This window comes from Dreissena polymorpha, chromosome 5 (assembly GCF_020536995.1).
Source record: "Dreissena polymorpha isolate Duluth1 chromosome 5, UMN_Dpol_1.0, whole genome shotgun sequence".
NCBI lineage: Eukaryota > Metazoa > Mollusca > Bivalvia > Myida > Dreissenidae > Dreissena > Dreissena polymorpha.
This window is the reverse complement of record NC_068359.1, coordinates 17,298,912-17,322,297: the sequence shown is the minus strand read 5'-3', so window position 1 is coordinate 17,322,297 and position 23,386 is coordinate 17,298,912. Positions and strand designations below refer to the sequence as shown.

At 36.8% G+C, this 23,386-nt stretch overlaps 1 protein-coding gene across 1 annotated transcript; it reads left to right on the top strand.

The window, feature by feature from the left end:
* The first annotated feature begins 407 nt into the window (after positions 1-407).
* On the top strand, positions 408-19,680 carry LOC127882420 (DNA fragmentation factor subunit beta-like). The gene is made up of 8 exons (XM_052431051.1): positions 408-428; positions 737-875; positions 1,156-1,285; positions 4,281-4,390; positions 5,693-5,777; positions 7,843-7,922; positions 9,084-9,361; positions 14,144-19,680. The coding sequence occupies exons 2-8, from the start codon at positions 738-740 to the stop codon at positions 14,340-14,342; spliced, it is 1,020 nt and encodes a 339-aa protein (XP_052287011.1). The 5' UTR covers positions 408-428; position 737; the 3' UTR covers positions 14,343-19,680.
* The last annotated feature ends 3,706 nt before the right edge of the window (positions 19,681-23,386 follow it).

The window sequence follows — 23,386 nt, the reverse complement described above, 5'->3', positions numbered from 1 at the left end:
AGATTTGTGAATTCTGCCTACACTGACCGTACGCCAGGATGCGTCACAAAGATGGTGCAAGACCTGGGCTGTTAGTCACTGCAACAGTCACTCCAACATCGACGCTACCTAGCGAGACTGTCAATGCTCTTTAGAATCCATCACCACCCGGTTGAAGTCTCTGGAGCAACAGAAGCACTCCATCTTTCAGACAGAAGAACCAGGGGCTCACACCGCTTCAGTCAGAAATTGGAATCATCCACCAGCTACAGGGCCTCCTTCTTCCCACGCACAATTAGCGATTGGAACCGCCTCCCAACCCGGACCACCGACTGCACAACGATAGAGGCGTTCCAAGCCAGCCTGGGAGCCCTGTCTTCCTGCCACTAGCTAATTGTCACCTTGTAAATAGTTTTAACCAGTACTTCACTTCATAACTTTTTTATCGGGTAAGCACAGAGCCTTTACACAGGGTTTCCGATATTCCAATATGGATTTCAACTCTTACACCGGATGGTGATGATGATGATGATGATGATGATGATGATGATGATGATGATGATGATGATGATGATGATGATGAACCGCAGTGTAAAAGAGCGAGATAATATATGAGTTGTATTAGTGACGTGTAGCCTATTGAAATAATTAAGGCACAGTTTACGACGAAATTGGAAAGCTTTTGTTATGTTCCTTTGTTCCGCGGGAGATTTTTGTTTACATGGAAGTAAAAGACAATATATTTTTCTGATCATAGCATGTTCACCAGATTCCTGTCTCTATTTAATGGGGGCATGAGGGCATATAAGGTTCAAGACGTTAAACGGGAACGGCGCGTGGGTGTGACAGCGAAAACTTTTAACGATCTTCTTGTGAAGGGCTGCGAGAAGCTACAGGTATGAATATACTTTTTAAATCGATGCATTTACATTTATGTATGAACTAATGGAGGTTTAACAACCCTTAAAGGGACTGTCAACCGCGATGGACGAAAAAAGAAAAGTTTTAAAATACCGTATTTTTATTACAATTATTAGTTGTAATAGGAGATAAGGCATGGCAGGGCCTCGGAAGGTCAGGACTGGGCTTTGCAATGGCAAGGCGGGACGCCCTACCATTTAGACCTAGCTGGAGCGCTGCCCGTAATGAGGCTCAATTGATAATGTTCCACTGCAGTTAGACCCGGAGACAGTGACTATCGTTCTGGAAGATGATGGCACACTGGTGGACAGCAACACATTCTTCCAGAAACTGCCTGCCCAGACAGTCCTTGTCTTCCTCAGAGAGGGCGAGAAATGGGGTGGAGGTAAGCATTGCTTGCGTTTGAGCTTTTTTCTGGGACACCTGAACTTAATGTATGTGAGTAAAGTATTGTCCAGTCTGCAGGTGCTCATCATGGATGACACTACGCTTTTACAGAATTTGTATGCTCCCCTAAATTTTTTTTTGGGGGGGGAGCATATAGTCGCCGCTTCGTCTGTCCGTCAGTGTGTCTGTCTGTGAACAATTTTGTCCAAGCTATTTCTCAGCAACTAATGACTGGAATTCAATGAAACTTTATGGGAAGCTTCACTACCAAGAGGAGATGTGCATATTATCAGCTGGTTCTGGTCCGATGATTTTTCACAGAGTTATGGCCCTTTGAAATTTTCTATAAAAAAATCTTGTCCCCCCAACTACTGTGCCCTCAAGACATTTCCTTTTATCTGAATATATAGTGCAATATTGTGACAAAAAACTTTTGGGGATCATCACCCGTCTCCGAGGGTTTCTTGTTTATATGAAGGAAGTCACTTGTTAACAAGAATCCAGCTAAGGCAGAAAGGGCCGTCCCTCATTAGCCTGTGTGGACTGCACAAGCACATCTGAGATACATTAAGCACAGATTTCACAGAACAGCGCTTGCATTTATGAAATTTGGACGAATCATGCTCTCAATTTGTGTCAAACTTGCAGCATTAAAGTTCCAACAAATTCAAAATGAAAGTTGCGTTATGCAAGAGAATGAAAAAGCTCGATCAATTAAGTTTAAACCTATTTATTGTCTCCTACCGGTAAAACTGGAGGGGTCTTATGGTTTGCGCTCTGTCAGTCAGTCTGTCAGTCCGTCACACTTTTCTGGATTCTGCGATAACTTAAAAAGTTCTTCATATTTTTTCATGAAACTTAAAACATGGACAGATGGCAATATGGAGATTATGCACGTCAATTCATTTTGTTCCTACGTCAAAAATTGTGGTTGCTATGGCAACAAATGTAAAAAATAAAATAAAAATTACTGACAATGGTGGACTTTCCCCGGTAGGGGACCATATTGCTTGACAATCTCTTGTTTTAGCTTGATTACATATAAAGACTCAACCTTCCAATCCTTAACCCTTTCAGTGCGGGAACCGAATTTTAAAGGCCTTTGCAAACAGTTTGGATCCAGATGAGACGCCACAGAACGTGGCGTCTCATCAGGATCCAAACTGTTTGCTATTCTGATAGTATTCTTTAAAAAAAATGAAAAAAATGCTAATTTTAGAAATTCAGCAGACGACATTTAAGCAGATGACAAATTTCCCAGCATGCAAAGGCAGGGGTTTTTTTTAGAAAAAGGGGAAGACGCTGGACGCTGGGTAAAAGGGGAAAATCGAGCGCGAAAGAGACATATTTGGGGAAAAAATAAAAACTGTTCATTTCAATGTCTAAAACTCACCTACAGACTTCAGGGTTTTTTTTAGAAAAAGAGGCATGTCTCTGACCTTTTTGTTCTTTAACACATTAACAAGTATGATATTAAAGTCAAAGTCCTAAATAAAGTTGCAGGGGTAGATCTAATAATGGGAAATGTTTTCAACTTGGGCCGGGGAACGATGTCAATATTGTGATTTCAATTTCATGATGAATGGGTTGACGATCTAGATCTGCTACAGTATTGGAAGGGAAAGGTGCGGCAGCTGCCGATTGTCTACTTTCACTTTCACAATAATCCGACAGTATTAATCGATGTTGATTACATGTACCTCCGAATCCTGCTGGGTTTCAACGGTTTTTGATGATTCATTCTTAAAAAATGCGTCAACGCAATTAATATTTTACGAGCCCGAACGTTTTATTGTGTCTGTGTATGAACGCCAATTGCGATACTTTTTTCTGTTTTAACGTTTATATCTTGGCTTTCACATAACCCGGATGAAAATTCGACTGGTTTCCGGTAATTGATTGACGAAACACCCTTCTGGCGCAAGACCGGAATCCAGTAAAATAGTCACATGATTAATACGATTGGTTGCCCGGTTTCCATGACGTAATTTAAGAGCTATATATAGAATCACTGGGATTCCCAGATTTGAGTGTTTGTCGGGAGAGAGAGAGAGAGAGAGCGAAATCGTTGTACATGGTACAAATTGGATAAGTGTCGACTTCCCAAAAGAAAAAAAACATTTCTTTGAGGGTAAAATATTATATTTTGGTGAAAAATTATATTTTTGGAGGGGAAATGGTATTTTTAGGGGAAAAATTCTGGTAGGGGAAGACGCCGAATATCGGCGTCACTTTCTTAGTAAAAAAAAACCCTGAAAGGGTTAAGCTTCTTGAGACTCTGATTGAGTTCATTTGAACCAACTATTGATGTCTTTATAGACAGTTGCAAAATCCTTATCACCTTGATCAGTTTCAATGATTGATCTCAATAAAATGGAATTCTTTGAATTTTCTAAAAGAATGTTAAAACACTTCTTCAAAACAAGGCTGCAAAATATTTGAGTCACACTCTGGCAAAATAGGGCTTAATGCTTTGTCCACAAAGGGTTATCAGGGATCACATGTTCTGCTTGATTTTTTGTTTAGAAGAAACTTCCTTCTAACAAAAATTTTCATAATAGTTGAGATTGTCGTCTCTGATGAGCCTGTAGGGACTGAGAAGGCTTTTCTGTGCCAACAATTTACGCACATGCCTGAAGCCCATTTCTCCAGAGCGTGGCTCTGCAAAGCATTTATCCCTTTGCATGCTGGGAAATTTGTCGTCTGCTAAAATGTCTTCTGCTGAATTTCTAAAATTAGCATTTTCTTCGATTTTTTTTCAAAGAATACTATCAGAAAAGCAAACAGTTTGGATCCTGATGAGACGCCACGTTCTGTGGCGTCTCATCTGGATCCAAACTGTTTGCAAAGGCCTTTAAAATTCGGTTCCCTCACTGAAAGGGTTTAAGGCCATAATGGGAACTTTGGAATCCTGAAGCAGCCAATGACTCCATTATAACACAAGTAACCTTAGAACAAAAATTGTCACTCCATCCATCCCTAACCCCTTTCAGCGGGTGCGCTGATCCACGACGCACTCAGCAAGCTGTACAACGTGTCCAGGAAGGCAGAGATAGCCAGTGAGATTAGAGAGCTGCTGGTGGGAGAGGGATCCCCGGAGAAGGTGCACATTACATGTATATTTATTTTTTGGATTTTTATGCTCCCCCATAAAATTTTGGGGGGAGAATATAGTCGCTGCTTTGTCTGTTTGTGTGTCCGTCTGTGCACAATTTTTGTCTGGGCTATTTCTCAGCAACTAATGATGGGAATTCAATGAAACTTTATGGGAAGCTTCACTACCAAGAGGAGATGTGCATATTATCAGCGGGTTCTGGTCGGATGATTTTTCACAGAGTTATGGCCCTTTGAAATTTTCCATTTACTGTACATATAGTGCAATTCTTGTCCGGGCTATTTCTCAGCAACTAATGACTGGAATTCAATGAAACTTTATGGGAAGCTTCACTACCAAGAGGAGATGTACATATTATCAGCGGGTTCTGACGATTTTTCACAGAGTTATGGCCCTTTGAAATTTTCTATAAAAAAATCTTGTCCCACCAACTACTGTGCCCTCAAGAAGTTTCCTTTTATCTGAATATATAGTGCAATATTGTGACAAAAAAAAACTTTGGGGAGCATCACCCGTCTCCAACGGTTTCTTGTTTTTATTTGAATACACTATGTGCAAAAATGTTTAGTACATTTACATACAAACATCACTGAAATACTAAGAAAATACAGAACAAGCAGTCATTTTGAAATAATACATGCCAAAGCTATACAAATAAAATTCAAAAACACTCAGCGATTGTTTTCCTCTTTATAAAGTACACATAAAAGGTACTTTCCCAATTAAGGAAAAACTACGAAATACTCAGCGATTGTTTTCCTTCTTTATAAAGTACACATAAAAGGTACTTTCCCAATTAAGGAAAAACTACGAAATACAGTTGAAAAAAGAAAGGAAAATTTTGTTAATTTCATTCCTAAAGTGCATTATCTGCAAGCAAACAAATAATATGAGCACTGAAACTGAACATTTCAAGCCAAAATTAATGTAAATTAATATTTATTTTTTGAGGGGCAGTTTATACCAAGCAATTTAAAAGACCCATAATTCCCAATCTGATGATTTCTGCAAGAATTTTCCCAAATTTCAGGGGGGTTTAACAATTTTTCCCAATTGGTAAAGTACCGGTACTTTGCCCATTTGGGCAAAGTAAATGGCTGCTAAAAGTCGAATGTGTCAATGTAAATTAGTATAACAGAGAGACTCCACTGTTTCCCATGAACTTTTATGAAATGTTTGATAAATGTGTGAATTGAATAACTGCTGAGATTTCATTTCATTATGAATTTCATTACATTTCAGCTTCTTTTCAGACCATTAATCGTAGGGGTTTCTATTTACCGTTTTCAGGTGCACATCATCTCTCAGTATCTGGAGATGCTGCAGACAGACCCTAACGCCGAGTACAGATATGAGGATGAGGACTGGTTTGAAGGTCAGGGTCACCATTCCAAATGCTTCTGAAGAAAATTTCGAGCCTCACTCTGAGGGAATGTGGCTTAATGATCTTCACTTTCGCTAAAATTATGAATATGTGTCTTGTTCTGAGAAAACTGGGCTTAATTCATGTGCGTAAAGTGTCGTCCCAGATTAGCCTGTGCAGTCCGCACAGGCTAATCAGGAACGACACTTTCAGCTTTAATGGTATTTTTAGTTTCAAGAAAGTCCCTCCTTACCGAAAATCAAGTTTATGCGGAAAGTGTCGTCCCTGATTAGCCTGTGTGGACTGCACAGGCTAATCTGGGACGACACTTTACGCACATGCATTATGACCAGCTTTCACAGAACAAGACACATATGTCTGTTAACCCTTTCCCACTTAAATCCATATTTTGATGTGTTTTTAGTCTCTTAGAAAATTTATTCTTTATTGAAGACCTTTCTTACTAGATTCAAGTTTTAAAGGCTTCATTTCCAACCCTTAGATACTGGTGAGCAGCAAACAGCATAAAACCTGAACAGATTGCGAGTCACTCACAGGCTGTTCTGGTTTTATGTTGTTTGCACATAGCAATTTTCACTTTGCATCTGAGTGAGAAAGGGTTAAAAAGCAGAAAACATTGCATTTCTTATACAAACTTTTATCTTAAAATTGCCTTTCCTTGCAAATTAAGTTAAGATTTGAGCCTGGCTTCTGGAATACAGGGTTGTATGCATGTGCGTAAAGTGTCCATCCAGATTAGACTTTGCAGTCTTCACATGCATTAAGCTCATTTTAGTACAGATAAGAGAATGAAGACTGGTTTTAAAGTCAAAGTTGTCATACAACAAACACGTAAAGGAAATCGTTTATTAATATGCATGAAAGGGACAATTTAATTAAAATAAGAAATGCTTCTGTTCCTGCTTTTAAAGAGAGGACGTTCTAAATATTTTGGCAAAAATAACTTGTGTTAAACATATAAGCCTCGATCTGGGTAACTGGGCTAAATGAATTGGCGTATAGTGTAGTTGTGCATTAGCCTGTGAAGTCTGCAGAGACAATTCAGGGTCGACACTTTCCGCTTTAATGGTATTCTTTGGTGAATGGAAGTCTCATATTTTAAATCACTAATCCAGTTCCGGCAGAATTTGTCGTCCCTGATTAGATTGTGTGTACTGCACAGGCTAATCTGGGACATCACTTAACACACATGTATTCAGTCCTCTTTACCCAGATAGAGGCTCAAATATTTACTTTTGCACAAAAGGGAAAATTCAAGATCAACATGTTTTGTAAGAAATGCAATGTTTCTTGCTTTTGAATAGAAGACTTGTTAATCATTAAGCAATGTTGACGTGAACAAATTTCAGTAAAAAAACGTTATCTTGAATTAGGCGGAAAGTTTATGCAGATAATAAATAATCTAAAGTTTCCGCTAAGGACGTTTGTGACTACAGGTCCAGGGCAAAGATTGTTCAAGCAAATGAGCATCTTGTTAGTTAAACTTCATTTGCCTCAACTCAAAAAATCTCAATTTTACTTTGCACAATTAAGTGCAGAATGTGATAAATTTAATTTATCAAATATCAAAAAACATACACACTTGTGACTTTGGTAGGCAAAAGCCTTATATTTAAATGTCACACTTTTATGTGGTAGATTTACAATGAACCACTTCTATTGACTTCATTCTTCATTTGATCTTCGTTCATGAGAACTGGGCTAAAGGCATTTGTGTAAATAGTCGTCCCAAATTAGTCTGTGCAGTCCACACAGGCTTAACAGGGACGACAATTTCTGAGTTTATGGTATTTTGATGATTAAGTTAAAGGAAGTCCTTTTAAATTAAAATCCAGTTAATGCAGAAGGTATCGTCCCTGATTAGCCTGTGCAAAATGTGCAGACCAATCAGGGTTGACACTTCACACACATGCTTTAAGCCCAGTTTTCCCAGAACAAGGCTGATTTTGAGCTCTGTTCATGATATAAGCAATATTGAAAGCCTGTATCCTGTTGTCAAGTCTGAGGAAAACTGTATAGTGTCAATTGTAAACATTTTATATTCTTTACTGAGCAGGTTTGAACAAAAAGTACAAGACAAAGCAAGAGGTGATGCGGAACAATGCACAAACACGCATTCGTAGCTACTTTAACTCGGTAAGTTTTTTTTATTAGTGTTATCTCTCCAATATAAAGTTATATGCTCTGGTGATATGTTTTGATGGTGCTTTGGTTATTAATTATGTCTATCTACATGTACACTCCACTAATTAATTTTGTAAGTATATTTAATTGTGGTTTTATTACCTTTATGGCTTCACGGATTGATTAAGCAGTTGTACATTTAAATGATAACAAATTGTTAACGTGTTATCAGTGTTTTAGAATAAAAATAATTTTGGACATTGGGATTTTGGGGCAATTTGGGGCAGTTATTTGGGAGATATATATACTTCTTGAGATAAGAATTTTAGCCACAAATCCGCCAACAAAATCAACACTTGTAATAAACTGTTAATACCTATCTCTGCATAAAATCTACAAGAATTTTAAGTCTCATAAAAATCTGTCCACAAATAATTAAAAGTTGGGGAGGGATATGAAATTCTAATTATACCATCCAAAAATGATTTCTTCTTTCTATTCTTTAGTATATGAGCCGTAGTAGATAACAAGCAATTCTTTTGCATAGTTATCGCTTGAAATGGAACAATAAAAAGGTTGAAAATAAACACTATTGGGTGCTTTTGGGAATTTTATGAAGTTATAAAATATCAGTGTAAGAATTATTTTTATTTATATTGGAATATAATATATATCATGATAAAATGCTTATAAATGTATTAAAATTACCTTATTCTGTCTTGGACGCAACTGTGCTTAGAATACAGATATACAGATTGTCAGTGTCATATAACAGGGAAGAAATGTATTAGCCACTATTTAAAATGTTCATCTTGCATGGTCATATTTCAATGGAAAGTATGGCATCAACTCTTAGTGACAAAATAGATAAACTAAATCGGTTTCAGTAAAATATACTGTAAACTCATTATTATTCGTAGGACATGAATTTTCCTTGTTTTCATGGATTGCCCAATTCGCATATTTAGCATTAACAATTAGGAGAATTACCAACGCAAATTTCTTCTTTTTTTTTCCAAAATCAGAAATCAACAAGTTAACATGTCCATTAAACAGTTATATTTCGAACACAACCAGAAATTGTCAAGGTGTCGAATATAACTAATTTAACAGTATTTTGTTACGGTAATAGCCAGTGACATTTGATATTGTAATTTTCCACTTTTATCACAGGCTAAGGAACAAATTGAGAAGGAGGTAAAGGATCCAGAAACGAAAGAGATTCTCACAGAATGCCTCGACCAGATGTCAAATCGGCTAAAAAAGAACGACTTTCACGGGGGATATTTTGACCGTACCGCCCGGCCGGCAGAGCGCATCTGCGACAAGCAAGGCTGGTTTCAGTGCCAGGGACCGTTTGACAGCGAGCGCTGTGACAGCTTTCACACAATCAACCCGTACGCATCGCGAGGGTACAGGCAGCTGTTTGGGCTGTGGAACCTGGACCATGTGTATGTAGTGATGTCTCTTTGTGTTATCTTTTTCGAGTATTAACCCCTTTACCACTTAGATACGTATTTTGACGCCTTTGTAGTCCCTTAGTAAGTTTTAAAGGCTTCCTTTCTTGACCCCTTAAATGCTGATGAGCAGCAAACAGCATAAAGCCTGAACAGACTGCAAATTACTCGCAGGCTGTTCTGTTTTTATGCTGTTTGCACATAGCCATTTTCACCTTGCTTCTGAGTGAGAAAGGGTTAAATATTTTCTCTAGCAATCACCAACAATGACCAATTTATTTTCATTAAAAAAGTTAACCCTTTTACTGTATAGATACACATTTTGAAATGTTTATGGTCCCTTAGAAAAACAAGTGAAATGTAAGACTTTTAACAAGATTCAAACTTTAAAGTCTTAGTTTCCTAGCCTAAGATACTGATGAGCAGCAAACAGCACACAACCTGAACATACTGCGAGTAGCCTTCTAGGCTCTTCTGGTTTTATGCTATTGCATATAGCCATATGTCACTTTGGAAATGAGTGGGAAAGGGTTAACTTCTTTGTCTAGCGATCACCAGTAATGAAACAAACATGATCTAAAATAATAAATTTAAAAAATATTTGCTGTGAAAAAAAATTGTATGATATTAAAACTTGACTGAAGTCAATAATACATATTGAGATGATATATAATATATGCTATAAAAACTGTACATGAAGATTTACACCTGTCAAAAACGTAATTGTAAGTTGTACAATATAGTAGTATGCAGGGATGTCAATTGTCGGGATTATTCTGGAAAACTGGATTTGAGCCTCAGGGTCTTCTTTTTAGCTCACCTGATTGCTCAGGTGAGCTTTTGTGACCGTCTTTGACCGTCGTCCGTCCATGTTTGTTTGTAAACACTCTAGAGGCCACATGTATTGTCCCATCTTCATGAAACTTGGTCAGAAGCTTTGTCCCAATGAAATCTCGGTCGAGTTCGAAACTGGTTCGTGCCGGGTCAAAAACTAGGGTCACTAGGTCAAAAAAAAAGAAAAAAATTGTAAACACTGTAGAAGTCACATTTCATGCCCAATCTATATGTAACTTTGTCAAAATGTTTGTCTTAATGATATGTTGGTTGAGTTCAAAAGTGGTTCTGGTCCGTTGAAAAACATGGCCGCCAGTCGGTGGGGCAGTTTTCCTTATTTGGCTATAGAGAGACCTTGTAAACACTCTAGAAGTCACAATTTTTGCCCAATCATCATGAAAGTTGGTCAAAACTTTGGTTTTATTGATTTCTCGGACGAGTTTGAAAATGGTCCAGATCGGTGAAAAAACATGGCCGCCATTGAGTGGGGCATTTTTCTCTTTATGTATATAGTGAAAACATGTGAACACTCTAGAAGTCACATTTTTGGCCCAATTTTCATGAAATTTGGTCAGAACATTTGTTTCCTTGATATGAGAGTTGAGTTTGAAAATGGTTCCGGTCAGTTGAATAACATGGCTGCCGGGGGGGGGCAGTTTTCTCATATTTATATAGTAAAAAAGCTTGTTAACACGCTAGAAGTCACATTTTTTGCCCAATAATCATGAAACTTGGTGAAAAGATTGGTTTTGTATATATCACATATTTAATGCCATAATTATTGCCTTTAGATTGTCCAAATTTTCATTATATTATACAAAATCCTTGTAAACACTCTAGAGGTCACAATTTTGTTCAGATTTTATGAATCTTGGTCATAATATTTATTTTTGTTAGCAAAGTTTGATGTTTGGTAAGGGGGGTCAAATCAAAATATAGGTCATCAGGTCAAATCTTACAAAAACAAAATCACTCCATATACCAGAGTTTTGGTTCAATAATGATGAAACTTGACAAGGATGTTTGTCTGGACAATATCTAGGTCAAGTTTGACGTTTGGAAAAGATTGAATGAACCGACTCCTCTGAGGTGAGCGAACAAGCGCCATCTTGGCCCTCTTGTTTATTGAATTATTATTGGTTAGCGGCTGGCACGGACATGAACGGTAACTAACGAAACCTCTTAGCTACGCACCTAAAATCTTACAATTTGTTAATTATTGATTAGGTTCAATAACCCTAATTCCATTTGTATATATGGTCCCATAATATAACTGCCAACTGTCAAATAATTGTTCTTGTATTTTCTATAAATCAAATTATTCAGGACCGGTATTATTTTAAAGATACATATGTCCTCTTTCAATAAATGCAGTCAGAATGAAATGGTCTCAACACTTCTAAGAAAGTTACATTTGCCCAGAGACAAGCACCCTCAGAAAACAGAGTTTCGGGAGTGAAATTTCGACAAAAGCCCCATACTCCAATAAACGCACCTCAATTGTTCATCTTTCAAATATATCCCCAATGAAATGCACAAAATTGTGGCAGACATACATAGGATGTATAAAATAATCACAAAAAGCATGGTTGCGATTGCTTAAGTGCTTTTAAACCCAAAACGAAAAGAAACTCTTTAGAAATAGGCGCTACTTTTGATCACAAATGGATTCAAAATGATTAAGTGAAATGTAACCATTAGCAAAGTAAAGCACTGCAGTAGCATATTGTTAAAAATTTGTTTACCAAATTATATTTTGCTGGGTATTTGATAGAGTTCTGCAGTCGAACAATATGCAGGTTTTCTTTATATAACCATTTTATATCATAACGAATACACATGGGTGGTCTGGTTTATAATATTTTGGTACTCAGCAGAAATTGCAAATAGAAAGACTGTAAAAACATTTTATTAATTGGCTTTCAGTTTGTTTGTCTACACATATTTATCTCACCGAAACATTTGTAAAAGGGTGAGCTATTCTGGTCAGTATTCCATTTAAAAAAACTGGAAAACTACAAATATCTTCTGACTTCTTGTCCTTTATAAACCACTGTGTGAATGTCAAATTTAGTCTTTAATACTAAGAAGTTCCTCAATTTTGATTTGTCTTGCAGGGTGGCATTGCAGTTTTGATTGTATGTTGATAGATAAATAAAAAATATTGCAGAACAATGACTAGAATAAAAATGCTTGAAGCTGAAATGTTTATTGGATGAACCTTAATCTAGTTTTTATGTCCCCCACCACTATAGTGGGGGACATATGTGTCTTGTTCTGAGAAAACTGGGCTTAATGCATGTGCGTAAAGTGTCATCCCAGATTAGCCTGTGCAGTCCGCACAGGCTAATCAGGGATGACACTTTCCGTTTTTATGGTATTTTTAGTTTCAAGGAAGTCCCTCCTTGCCGAAAATCAAGTTTAGGCGGAAAGTGTCGTCCCTGATTAGCCTGTGCAGACTGCACAGGCTAATCTGGGATGACACTACGCATATGCATTATGCCCAGTTTTCTCAGAACGCGGCTCATATTGTTTTTGCCCTGTCTGTTGGTTGGTTTGTGTGTCTGTTTGTGCAAACTTTAACATTTGCAATAACTTTTGCGATATTGAAGATAGCAACTTCATATTTGGCATGCATGTGTATCTCATAGAGCTGCACATTTTGAGTGGTGAAAGGTCAAGGTCATCCTTCAAGGTCAAAGGTCAAATATATGGGTCAAAATCGCTAATTTAATGTACACTTATGCAGTATTGAAGATAGCAGCTTGATATTTGGCATTCATGTGTATCTCATGGAGCTGCACATTGTGAGTGGTTAAAGGTCATGGTCATCATTCAAGGTCAAAGGTAAAATATATGGGGACATAGTGTTTCACAAACACATCACTTGTTTCAAATTAATTTATTCTGTTAATGTGTTAATACAAGGCCTCCAATATCACCGCCAGGGTCTTGATAGTTTTGCTTATTTGATTGTATAAAAACTAGCAACCATTTTTTAATTGACGGTTATTTTAGAGAAATGTTCATGAATAACTTTCTATTGAATTTATGGGAATTGAAATGTTTTGTTATCAATTAAAGCTATAACAGGTCCAGCATACACATTTTTGACATACAACATGTGCTCAGAAAGTACAATTTTATTACAAAATGATACATTGTCTTACACTCAGGTGAGCCATACAGGACCATCTTGGCCCTCTTGCTTTTTATGCTCCCTGATCGAATTATCGGGGCTATATTGTTTTTGGTCTGTCTGTCTGTCATTCTGTTCCAAAACTTTAACCTTGGTCATAACTTTTGCTATATTGAAGATAGCAACTTGATATTTGGCATGAATTTGTATCTCATGGAGCTGCCTATTTTGAGTGGTGAAAGGTCAAGGTCATCCTTCAAGGTCAAATGTCAAATATATATATATATGGCTTCAAAGCGCAGTATGGGGCATTGTGTTTTACAAACACAGCTCTTGTTTTATAAACATAAAGGAAACTTGTCAGCTATTCGAGCCTCTTGCTGGTACAAGTGGGCTTAATGTATGTGCATAAAGTGTTGACTCAGATTAGAATGTGCAGTCTGCTAAACAGGGACATAACTTTCTGTTTGCGCTTGATTTTAATTAAGAATAGACTTTCTTTAAGTAAACAATTCTATAAGAGCAGAAAGTATTGTACCTTTTTAGCATGTGCAGCTTGTACAGACTAATCTGGGACGACACTTTACGCACATGCATTTAACCCAGTAGTCCCGGAATGAGGCTCATTTGATCCATTTCAGCATCAAAAAATCATGTGAGATCCTTTCTACACTTTATTGTACTTTTTTGTTTAAAGGAAGTCTGTTCGTAGATGAAAATAAGTGTTGTCCCTGATGAGCCCAGTTTCACCAGAACGATGCTTAGACATTCAGAAAACATGTCTGCTATTTCATCCATTTCAGCATAGAGAAATCTCGCGAGATCCTTCCCACCCTGCTTCAGGCGGTGAAGGTGAAACAGAAACACGAGGAGGTCCATTGGGAGCATGTCTACAAGCTGCTGTTCACCAGAGACAACCTCAAACTTGTGCAGGTTGGGTGTCACAAGAAGGCCGCTAGAACGCAGACATGTGACGTGCGTGACTTTCTTGTCTCCAGTTGATGTTGGCTGTAACCTAGTGTATGTGTGTGTTTGTGCGAAAACTGGGCTAAATGCATGTGCGGCCCATATTAGCGTGTGCAGGTGAAAAAATAATTCTTTAACAACAAAAATTCTTAGGGGAATCTTTTAGGCTGAAACTATCTTGAGTTGATTTGTTTTCATTAGTAAGAATTATTAAGCAGTATGGCCATTTGAGATTGATATGGTAGTCAATTACCAATGTTTAATTGGGTTTGCTCATATTCTCAGGTTTTAGCTCATCTGAGCCAAATCCAAAAAAAATGGGTTTTAGTAATGAAAACTTCAAAAATCTCCTCTGAGATCTGTAAGGCCCAGATGTCAAACATTATGTATGTTATGTCATCTAACGGTCTGCGACAAAGTTTGTCCAAATTATGCCCCTCTTTTGCTTATTTTACATAGACTTGTAAAGGGAAAACCTTGGCAAAAATTTTGGTCCGAATTGGTCAAGCCCGATTCATTCATATTTGGTATGAAGTACCATTTAGAAGTCAGGAATGTTATAAGATTATAACTAGAAGGCACATTTTGGAATTGAGGCAAATCTTTCGGAATTTTAGGGGTGGGGGTGGTGTCAGAGTTTGTTAGCTCATCTATTTATTTTTTTTAAATTATGAGCTATTGTCATCACGTCGGCGTCGGCGTCCGGTTAAGTTTTGCGTTTAGGTACACTTTTCTCATAAAGTATCAATGCCATTGCATTCAAACTTGGTACACTTACTTACTATCATGAGGGGACTGGGCAGGCAAAGTTAGATAATTCTGGCTTGCATTTTGACAGAATTATGTGCCCTTTTTATACTCAGAAAATTGAAAATTTTGGTTAAGTTTTGTGTTTAGGTCCATTTTATTCCTTAATTATCAAAGCTATTGCTTTCATACTTGCAACACTTACTAACTATCACGAGGGGACTGTGCAGGCAAAGTTATGTAACTCTGACTGGCATTTTGACAGAATTTTGTGCCCTTTTTATACTTAGACAATTGAAAATTTGGTTAAGTTTTGTGTTTAGGTCCACTTTTTTCCTAAAGTATCAAAGCCATTGCTTTCATACTTGCAACACTTACTAACTATCGTAAGGGGACTGTGCAGGCAAACTTATGTATCTCTGACTGGCATTTTGATGGAATTATGTGCCCTTTTTATACTTAGAAAATTGAAAATTTGGTTAAGTTTTGTGTTTAGGTCCACTTTTTTCCTAAAGTATCAAAGGCATTGCTTTCATACTTGCAACACTTACTAACTATCGTAAGGGGACTGTGCAGGCAAAGTTATGTAACTCTGACTGGCATTTTGACGGAATTATGGGCCCTTTATACTTGAAAATTTGGTTAAGTTTTGTGTTTTGGTCCTCTTTACCCCTAAAATATCATAGATATTGCTTTCATTCTCGGAACGCTCGCACACTATCATAAGGGGACAGTAAAGGACAAGTTGCATAACTCTGGTTGTCATTTTTACCGAATTATGGCCCTTTTTTGACTTAGTAACATTGAATATATGGTTACATTTTGTGTTCAGATTCACTTTACTTCTAAAGTATCAAGGCTATTGCTTTTAAACTTTCAATACTTTCATGCTATCATGAGGGTACTGTACCTGGCAAGTTGAATTTTACCTTTACCTTTGAATGACCTTGACTGTCAAGGTCAAATTATTAAATTTTGCTAAAATTGCCATTACTTCTTTATTTATGATAAGATTCGATTGATACTACGACAAAAGAACTCTTACCTGACATACCACAATTGATTCCGTCCAAACCATCCCTCCCCCGCCCCATTATTTTTTGTTATATTAAAGATCATCTAATAAATGACCACCACACCCTCACACTTTACCCCACCCCCACCCCAAAAATTTTTTTTATGCCCCCAGTAGGGTGGCATATAGCAGTTGAACTGTCCGTCAGTATGTCAGTCAGTCTGTCTGTCAGTCCGAAAAAAACTTTAACATTGGCCATAACTTTTTCACTTTTTAAGATAGCAACTTGATATTTGGCATGCATGTGTATCTCATGGAGCTGCACATTTTGAGTGGTGAAAGGTGAAGGTCATCCTTCAAGGTCAAATGTCAAATTTATGGTGTCTGTCCGTCCGAAAACTTTAACATTGGCCATAACTTTTTCAATAATGAAGATAGCAACTTGATATTTGGCATGCATGTGTATCTCATGGAGCTAAACATTTTGAGTGGTGAAAGGTCAAGGTCATCCTTCAAGGTCAAATGTCAAATATATGGCGTCTGTCCGTCCGAAAACTTTAACATTGGCCATAACTTTTTTTAATATTGAAGATAGAAACTTGATATTTGGCATGCATGTGTATCTCATGAAGCTGCACATTTTGAGTGGTGGAAGTTCAAGGTCAAGGTCATCCTTCAAGGTTAAGAAAAAAAAATTCAAAGCGGCGTACTCATGAAGCTGCACATTTTGAGTAGTGGAAGTTCAAGGTCATCCTTCAAGGTCAAAGGTCAAAAAACAAATAAAAAATTTCAAAGCGGCATTATCATGAAGCTGCACATTTTGAGTGGTGGAAGATTAAGGTCAAGGTCATTCTTCAAGGTCAAGGTCATCGTTCAAGGTCAAAGGTAAAAAAAATAATCAAAGAGGCGTTATCATGAAGCTGCACATTTTGAGTGGTGTAGGTTCAAGGTCAAGGTCATCCTTCAAGGTCAAGGTCATCCTTCAAGGTCAAAGGTCAAATAAAAAAAAATTTAAAAGCGGTGTTATCATGAAGCTGCACATTTTGAGTGGTGGAAGTTCAAGGTCAAGATCATCCTTCAAGGTCAAGGTCATCCTTCAAGGTCAAAGGTGAAAAAAAATAAATAAAAAAATTCAAAGCGGCGTTCTCATGAAGCTGCACATTTTGAGTGGTGGAAGTTCAAGGTCAAGGTCATTCTTCAAGGTCAAGGTCATCCTTCAAGGTCAAAGGTAAAAAAAATAATATTTTAAAGCGGCGTTTTCATAAAGCTGCACATTTTGAGTGGTGGAAGTTCAAGGTCATCCTTCAAGGTCAAGGTCATACTTCAAGGTCAAAGGTGAAAAAATAAATAAAAAAAATTAAACCAGTGTTCTCATGAAGCTGCACATTTTGAGTGGTGGAAGTTCAAGGTCAAGGTCATCCGTCAATGTCATCGTTCAAGGTCAAAGGTGAAAAAATATATAAAAAAATTTAAAGCGGCGTTCTCATGAAGCTGCACATTTTGAGTGATGGAATGTCAAGCTCATTCTTCAAGGTCAAGGTCATCCTTCAAGGTCAAAGGTAAAAAAATTTATAATAATTTCAAAGCGGCGTTATCATAAAGCTGCACATTTGAGTGGTGGAAGTTCAAGGTCATCCTTCAAGGTCAAGGTCATCCTTCAAGGTCAAAGGTAAAAAAAATAATATTTTAAAGCGGCCTTCTCATAAAGCTGCACATTTTGAGTGGTGGCAGTTCAAGGTCAAGGTCATCCTTCAAGGTCAAAGGTAAAAAAAAAATAAAATAATAATTTCAAAGCAGCGCAATAGGGGGCATTGTGTTTCTGACAAACACATCTCTTGTTTTTTTCAAACATGGTTAAAAAACACAAATATTTATTTTTATTATTTTATTTTTGAAATACCGTCCAACCATCCCACCCAAGAATCCCCCCCCCCCAAAAAAAAAATTTACTTTTTTTTGCTTTTTTTGCATTTTTGGAAGATAATGTAATAAATGATCACACCCCCACTCTTTACACCACTCTCCACTCCACCCCTTCATCCTTTGTGATTGAAATCGAGATAGGTCCCTACATTTTTAAAAATAAAAATAGATGAGCAGTCTGCACCCGCAAGGCGGTGCTCTTGTTTTTTATTGAGATGCACCATTCTAGTATTTGATCATGTGTAAACAGATAATTTTCCATAGTTCATCTATCAAAATTTACCACTCAAATATTTTAATTTTGAAAATGTAGTATTTTAATAAATATTTCAATTGTTAATGTAGATGGGGGGGTCTGGGGGGCATTTCCCTTAATGACATTTTTCTTTAATGCTGGATTCCATTATTTTAGCTTGTCTTAATACACATTATGTTTCATTTTAAATATCAACATTTTAACATTTTATTTGTATTTCATTTTAAATTTTCAAGGCAGTGTCTTGGGCATGATCCTCACAAACGTTTTGTCCCCTACTGGTTTCACCGAAGGGGACTTATGGTTTGCGCTCTGTCTGTCAGTCTGTCTGTCAGTCAGTCACACTATTCTGGATCCTGCTATAACTTTAAAAGTTCTTAATATTTTGTCATGAAACTTGAAACATGGTAAGATGGCAATATGGACATTATGCAAGTCATTTCATTTTGTTCCTACGTCAAAAATTCTGGTTGCTATGGCAACACATAGACTAGAAATACTGCTGAAAATGGTGGTTTTCTGGATCCTGCGATAACTTAAAAAGTTCTTAATATTTTTTCATGAAACTTGAAACATGGATATATGGCAATATGGACATTATGCACATCATTTCATTTTGTTCCTACGTCAAAAATTCTGGTTGCTATGGCAACAAATTAAAAATTCAAACAATTCTGACAATGATGGAATTTCTGACAATGGTGGAGCCGGTAGGGGACATATATTGCTTGGCAATAGTCTTGTTTATAATGAATCATTCTTCCTACTAAAAAAACTCACTCTAGTGTAATATTCCTTCAACTTGAATGTACTTAAAATTAGGAATTATTATTATTCCGAGAAGAGAACATTTGCTAAATTAAAATAAATAACATTTGTAAACATAATACCATGTAAAACATTATAAAAACACTTGCACATCAACAAAAGTAGAAGACCAATGAAAGTTGTAATCATGCACAAATATTCCAACCTTTCTAATGCATTTTTAGGAACAGCTAATTTGTTTTTCAAACACTACCCTAAAGGGTAAAACTTGGCCAGGCCCAGGGGAATAAATGGTTAATAAGGACTTTAATTATGAAAATAAGTTGACAATTTCTTCTCCTTAACTCCAATGTCCAGAGATTTAAAATTTGTATGTAACATCAAATTGTAGTCCTCAACACAGTTGTATGATCATCTTTTATGGTTTCAAGTTGTCACTCTCTGGGGAATTCTCTCTCTCTCATAATTGATATAGACTTGTGTAGAAAAATGGCTTTAAAATTTATATCTGAAACCACAAGGATCCAAGACTTTATATTTGGTAAGTTACATTATAAGCTTTGATATTTGGTATGTGACATCAGATGTAGGTCCTATACAAAGTTTGTTCTAATCATGCACCTGGGGTCAAAACTGGACATGCCCCAAATAGTCACAATATTTATATATATAAAAAAAATGTACATAGCAAAATAAGGCGTAATTATTGGTATTAAACACTGTATAGTGGTTTTCTACAAAAATTGTTTGAATTATGCACCTTAAGTCAAAACAAGGGGTGTCATTTATTACGCAACTGAGCAACAATTGTCAGGTGAGCATTAAAGGGTCCACAGGGTCCTCTTGTATTAAAAAAAGAGAGCCATGTTGGACCTTAAGTGTTCACCTGAGTCACAATGGTACAACCATTGGCGAGAATTCAACCAGATGGTCTAGTTTGTCACCAGATTGTCCAGTTTTTAGCTCACCTGTCACCCTGTCACGAAGTGACATGGTGAGCTTATGTGACCGTGTGATGTCCGGCATCCATAGGTGCGTGCGTGCGTGCATGCGTCCGTCCGTCAACAATTTGTTTGTGTAGACAGTACAGGTCACAGTTTTCATACAATGTTTATAAAATTTTGGTCAGAATGTTTATATTGATGAAATCTGGGTTGGGATTGTATTTGGGTCATCTGGGGTCAAAAACTAGGTCTCTAGGTCAAAAACTAGGTCAAATAATAGAAAAACCTTGTGTAGACAATAGAGGTCGCAGTTTTCATCCAATCTTTATGAAATTTGGTCAGAATGTTTATCTAGATGAAATCTGGGTGGGGATTATATTTGGGTCATCTGGGGTCAAAAACTAGGTCACTAGGTCAAAAACTAGGTCAAAGGTCAGAATGTTTATCTTGATGAAATCTGGGTTGGGATTGTATTTGGGTCATCTGGGGTCAAAAACTAGGTCACTAGGTCAAAAACTAGGTCAAATAATAGAAAAACCTTGTGTAGACAGTAGAGGTCACAGTTTTATCCAATCTTTATGAAATTTGGTCAGAATGTTTATCTTGATGAAATCTGGGTTGGGATTGTATTTGGGTCATCTGAGGTCAAAAACTAGGTCACTAGGTCAAATAATAGAAAAACTGTCAACAGTTTGTTTGTTTAGACAGTAGAGGTCCCAGTTTTCATCCAATCTTTATGAAATTTGGTCAGAATGTTGTGCTTGATGAAATCTGGGTTGGGATTGTATTTGGGTCATCTGGGGTAAAAAACTAGGTCACTAGGTCAAAAACTAGGTCACTAGGTCAAATAATAGAAACTTTGCATAGACAATAGAGGTCGCAGTTTTCATCCAATCTTTATAAAATTTGATCAGAATGTTTATCTTGATGAAATCTGGGTTGGGATAGTATTTGGGTCACCTTGGGTCAAAAACTAGGTCACTAGGTCAAATAATTGGAAAACCGTGTGTAGACAATAGAGGTCACAGTTTTCATCCAATCTTTATGAAATTTGGTCAGAATGTTTATTCTAATGAAATCTGGGTTGGGATTGTATTTGGTTAGTCAGGTGAGCGATTCAGGGCCATCATGGCCCTCTTGTTACTCTCAGTTTTAAGTTTTATTTTAAATAGGTATTAGGTCAGAAAGGGTGCATGTTGAGTGTTTTAATAAGATTTTATGTGGTGACATCGTCATATATTCAAAGTTTTTTTTATCAGTTTAATAAGGTAGAAACCATATGTATGTATGTTTGTAGTTATGCAAAGCGGTTACAAATAAATATAACTTATTTTACTTTTGAATGTAATCATTTTTCATACAATAGTAATTGATGTTAACATTGTCTCATTTATTCATGAAAATTTAAATACACTTAATAGGACTATTTCATTTACATTCCATTGTCTTTCAAATTAAGATTTGCAGGAAATCACGTTTTGCATCATGGTATGAAATCATATTGTGAGTTATTAAATGACATCACTTTATTAATCATGAAATGAAATCACGTTTTTAACCATTTGATTGTATGAAATCACATTTTGAATCATTGTATGAAATCACATTTTAAATCATACGGAGTACTTGTAATTTGGTAATAATATTTCATGTCAAATCTTGTTGTTATATTTGTGTTATTCAGTGTGCTAAAGTTACCTATTTAGCATTATTCGATTCAACTGTTAATTGGATAACAATAATTATTTGATCATTATGCTCATTATCATTGCGATTTGTCATGAAATGACTTGTTATTGTTGTTATTTCTATATATTGCATTTGTACACCTTAAACAAGTTTGTTATGGTTATATTTACTAATGTTCAATTTTTAAGTCTTACATACATGGTGTATTCCATTCTGCTTTTAATCGCTTTAATTTTTTATACCTGTAATTCACAATTTTTACATAGATTCTACGCAATTTTATTAAATTTAGTATGCAATTGTATATTAGACAAATATATGTATACATTCTTTACTCTGTTACTTGGTGTTTGCATGAGTCTTGAATATGCGTGTATAAAATAACTACCCTTTTTATGTGTACCTCAAAAGGATCTGCCTAGTGGTAACACAAAGGTGCTCAAACGCTAGATCCGAGGGTTTGCAGGGTCGATCCTTGGCTCAATCCTAACCTTGATAGTCTTGTGCTTGATATTTTAAACAGAAGGTGCAGTGTACTTCCGGGCTTTACAAGACTGGGCATAAAGACCCATGTCTTCATGAAAGGGCGTGTCCTCTATCTATTTCCCCGTAACCCAACAAACAAAAGGCCATATGGGAGAATCCAAGTGTACTTGGTACACATACCGTAACAGATGATACATCGCTATCAGGGCGATTGCTCTCCCACTGAACCCACTAGGCCGCCACACATCCTCTCCACTGATGTGAACACCTCTATGCCGTGACACATATACTATAAATGATACGGATCCTCCACCCATCCCAGCCATTCCTGGAGGATGTGTTCAGCCGTTTGGTCGGCTTTACCTTCACACTGGGTAATTGGAGACAGCCCCAGGTGGAGGCACTTCTGCATGTTATGGTTAAGTCTAGACTATGTTTTTCTCTCCCAATTTGGTAGTATGGCCACAATACCCAACCCACGTCCCCATGTAGTAAATAGCTAGACAACTACTTATATAGACGTACATCCAGACAAGCCAGGAATACAAATTCAAATAAACAGCTCTATACCAACTGACGGTTCTGTGCCAGAATATAGTGAGGCGGAAGGTTGGCATTTTTATCTACGATGGCAATAACACATACTCGCATGTAGCATGAAACGAACACATGCAGTAGGCTTTTACCTCCAGCATTAGCGTATGGATCCCTGGAAATCACTAGCTAAGTGTGCGCTAAGTGTGCAAAAGAAAGACCTTCGACCATGAGCAATGAGTGACGTAACCCTTACCTATACACCGAGTCCTGCTGACTGAGGTACCAGGCCAAACGGCGGATTCTATCAATAAATGAAGCTACGCAATACAGTCTACTATGACACTTGATTGCACTTGCAAACAGTTCGTTGTTTTTATTCTGATATTTAGAAAGTGGTTGGGCAAAATAATGAATTAATAAAATAGCTTGCCCCAGCAAAATATGCCTTTTAAATCGACGATGATATTTATTTGAATCAGCGATCTTTATTTTCGTCCAAGATGATTATGACATTATGAGTTTCTGTTCGCTTGCCTAGTGACACAATTTAGTGATACTAGTGTTATAATGTTTTCTTAATGTTTTTTTATCCTTCTGTCGACATGTGTAATTTTATCATACAAATAATATACTGCACTAGTGTGCTGTATAGAAACCAAAATTTTCTGCTTCAACATTAGGGAGGAAATACAAAATTGAAATAAATATTAATTAC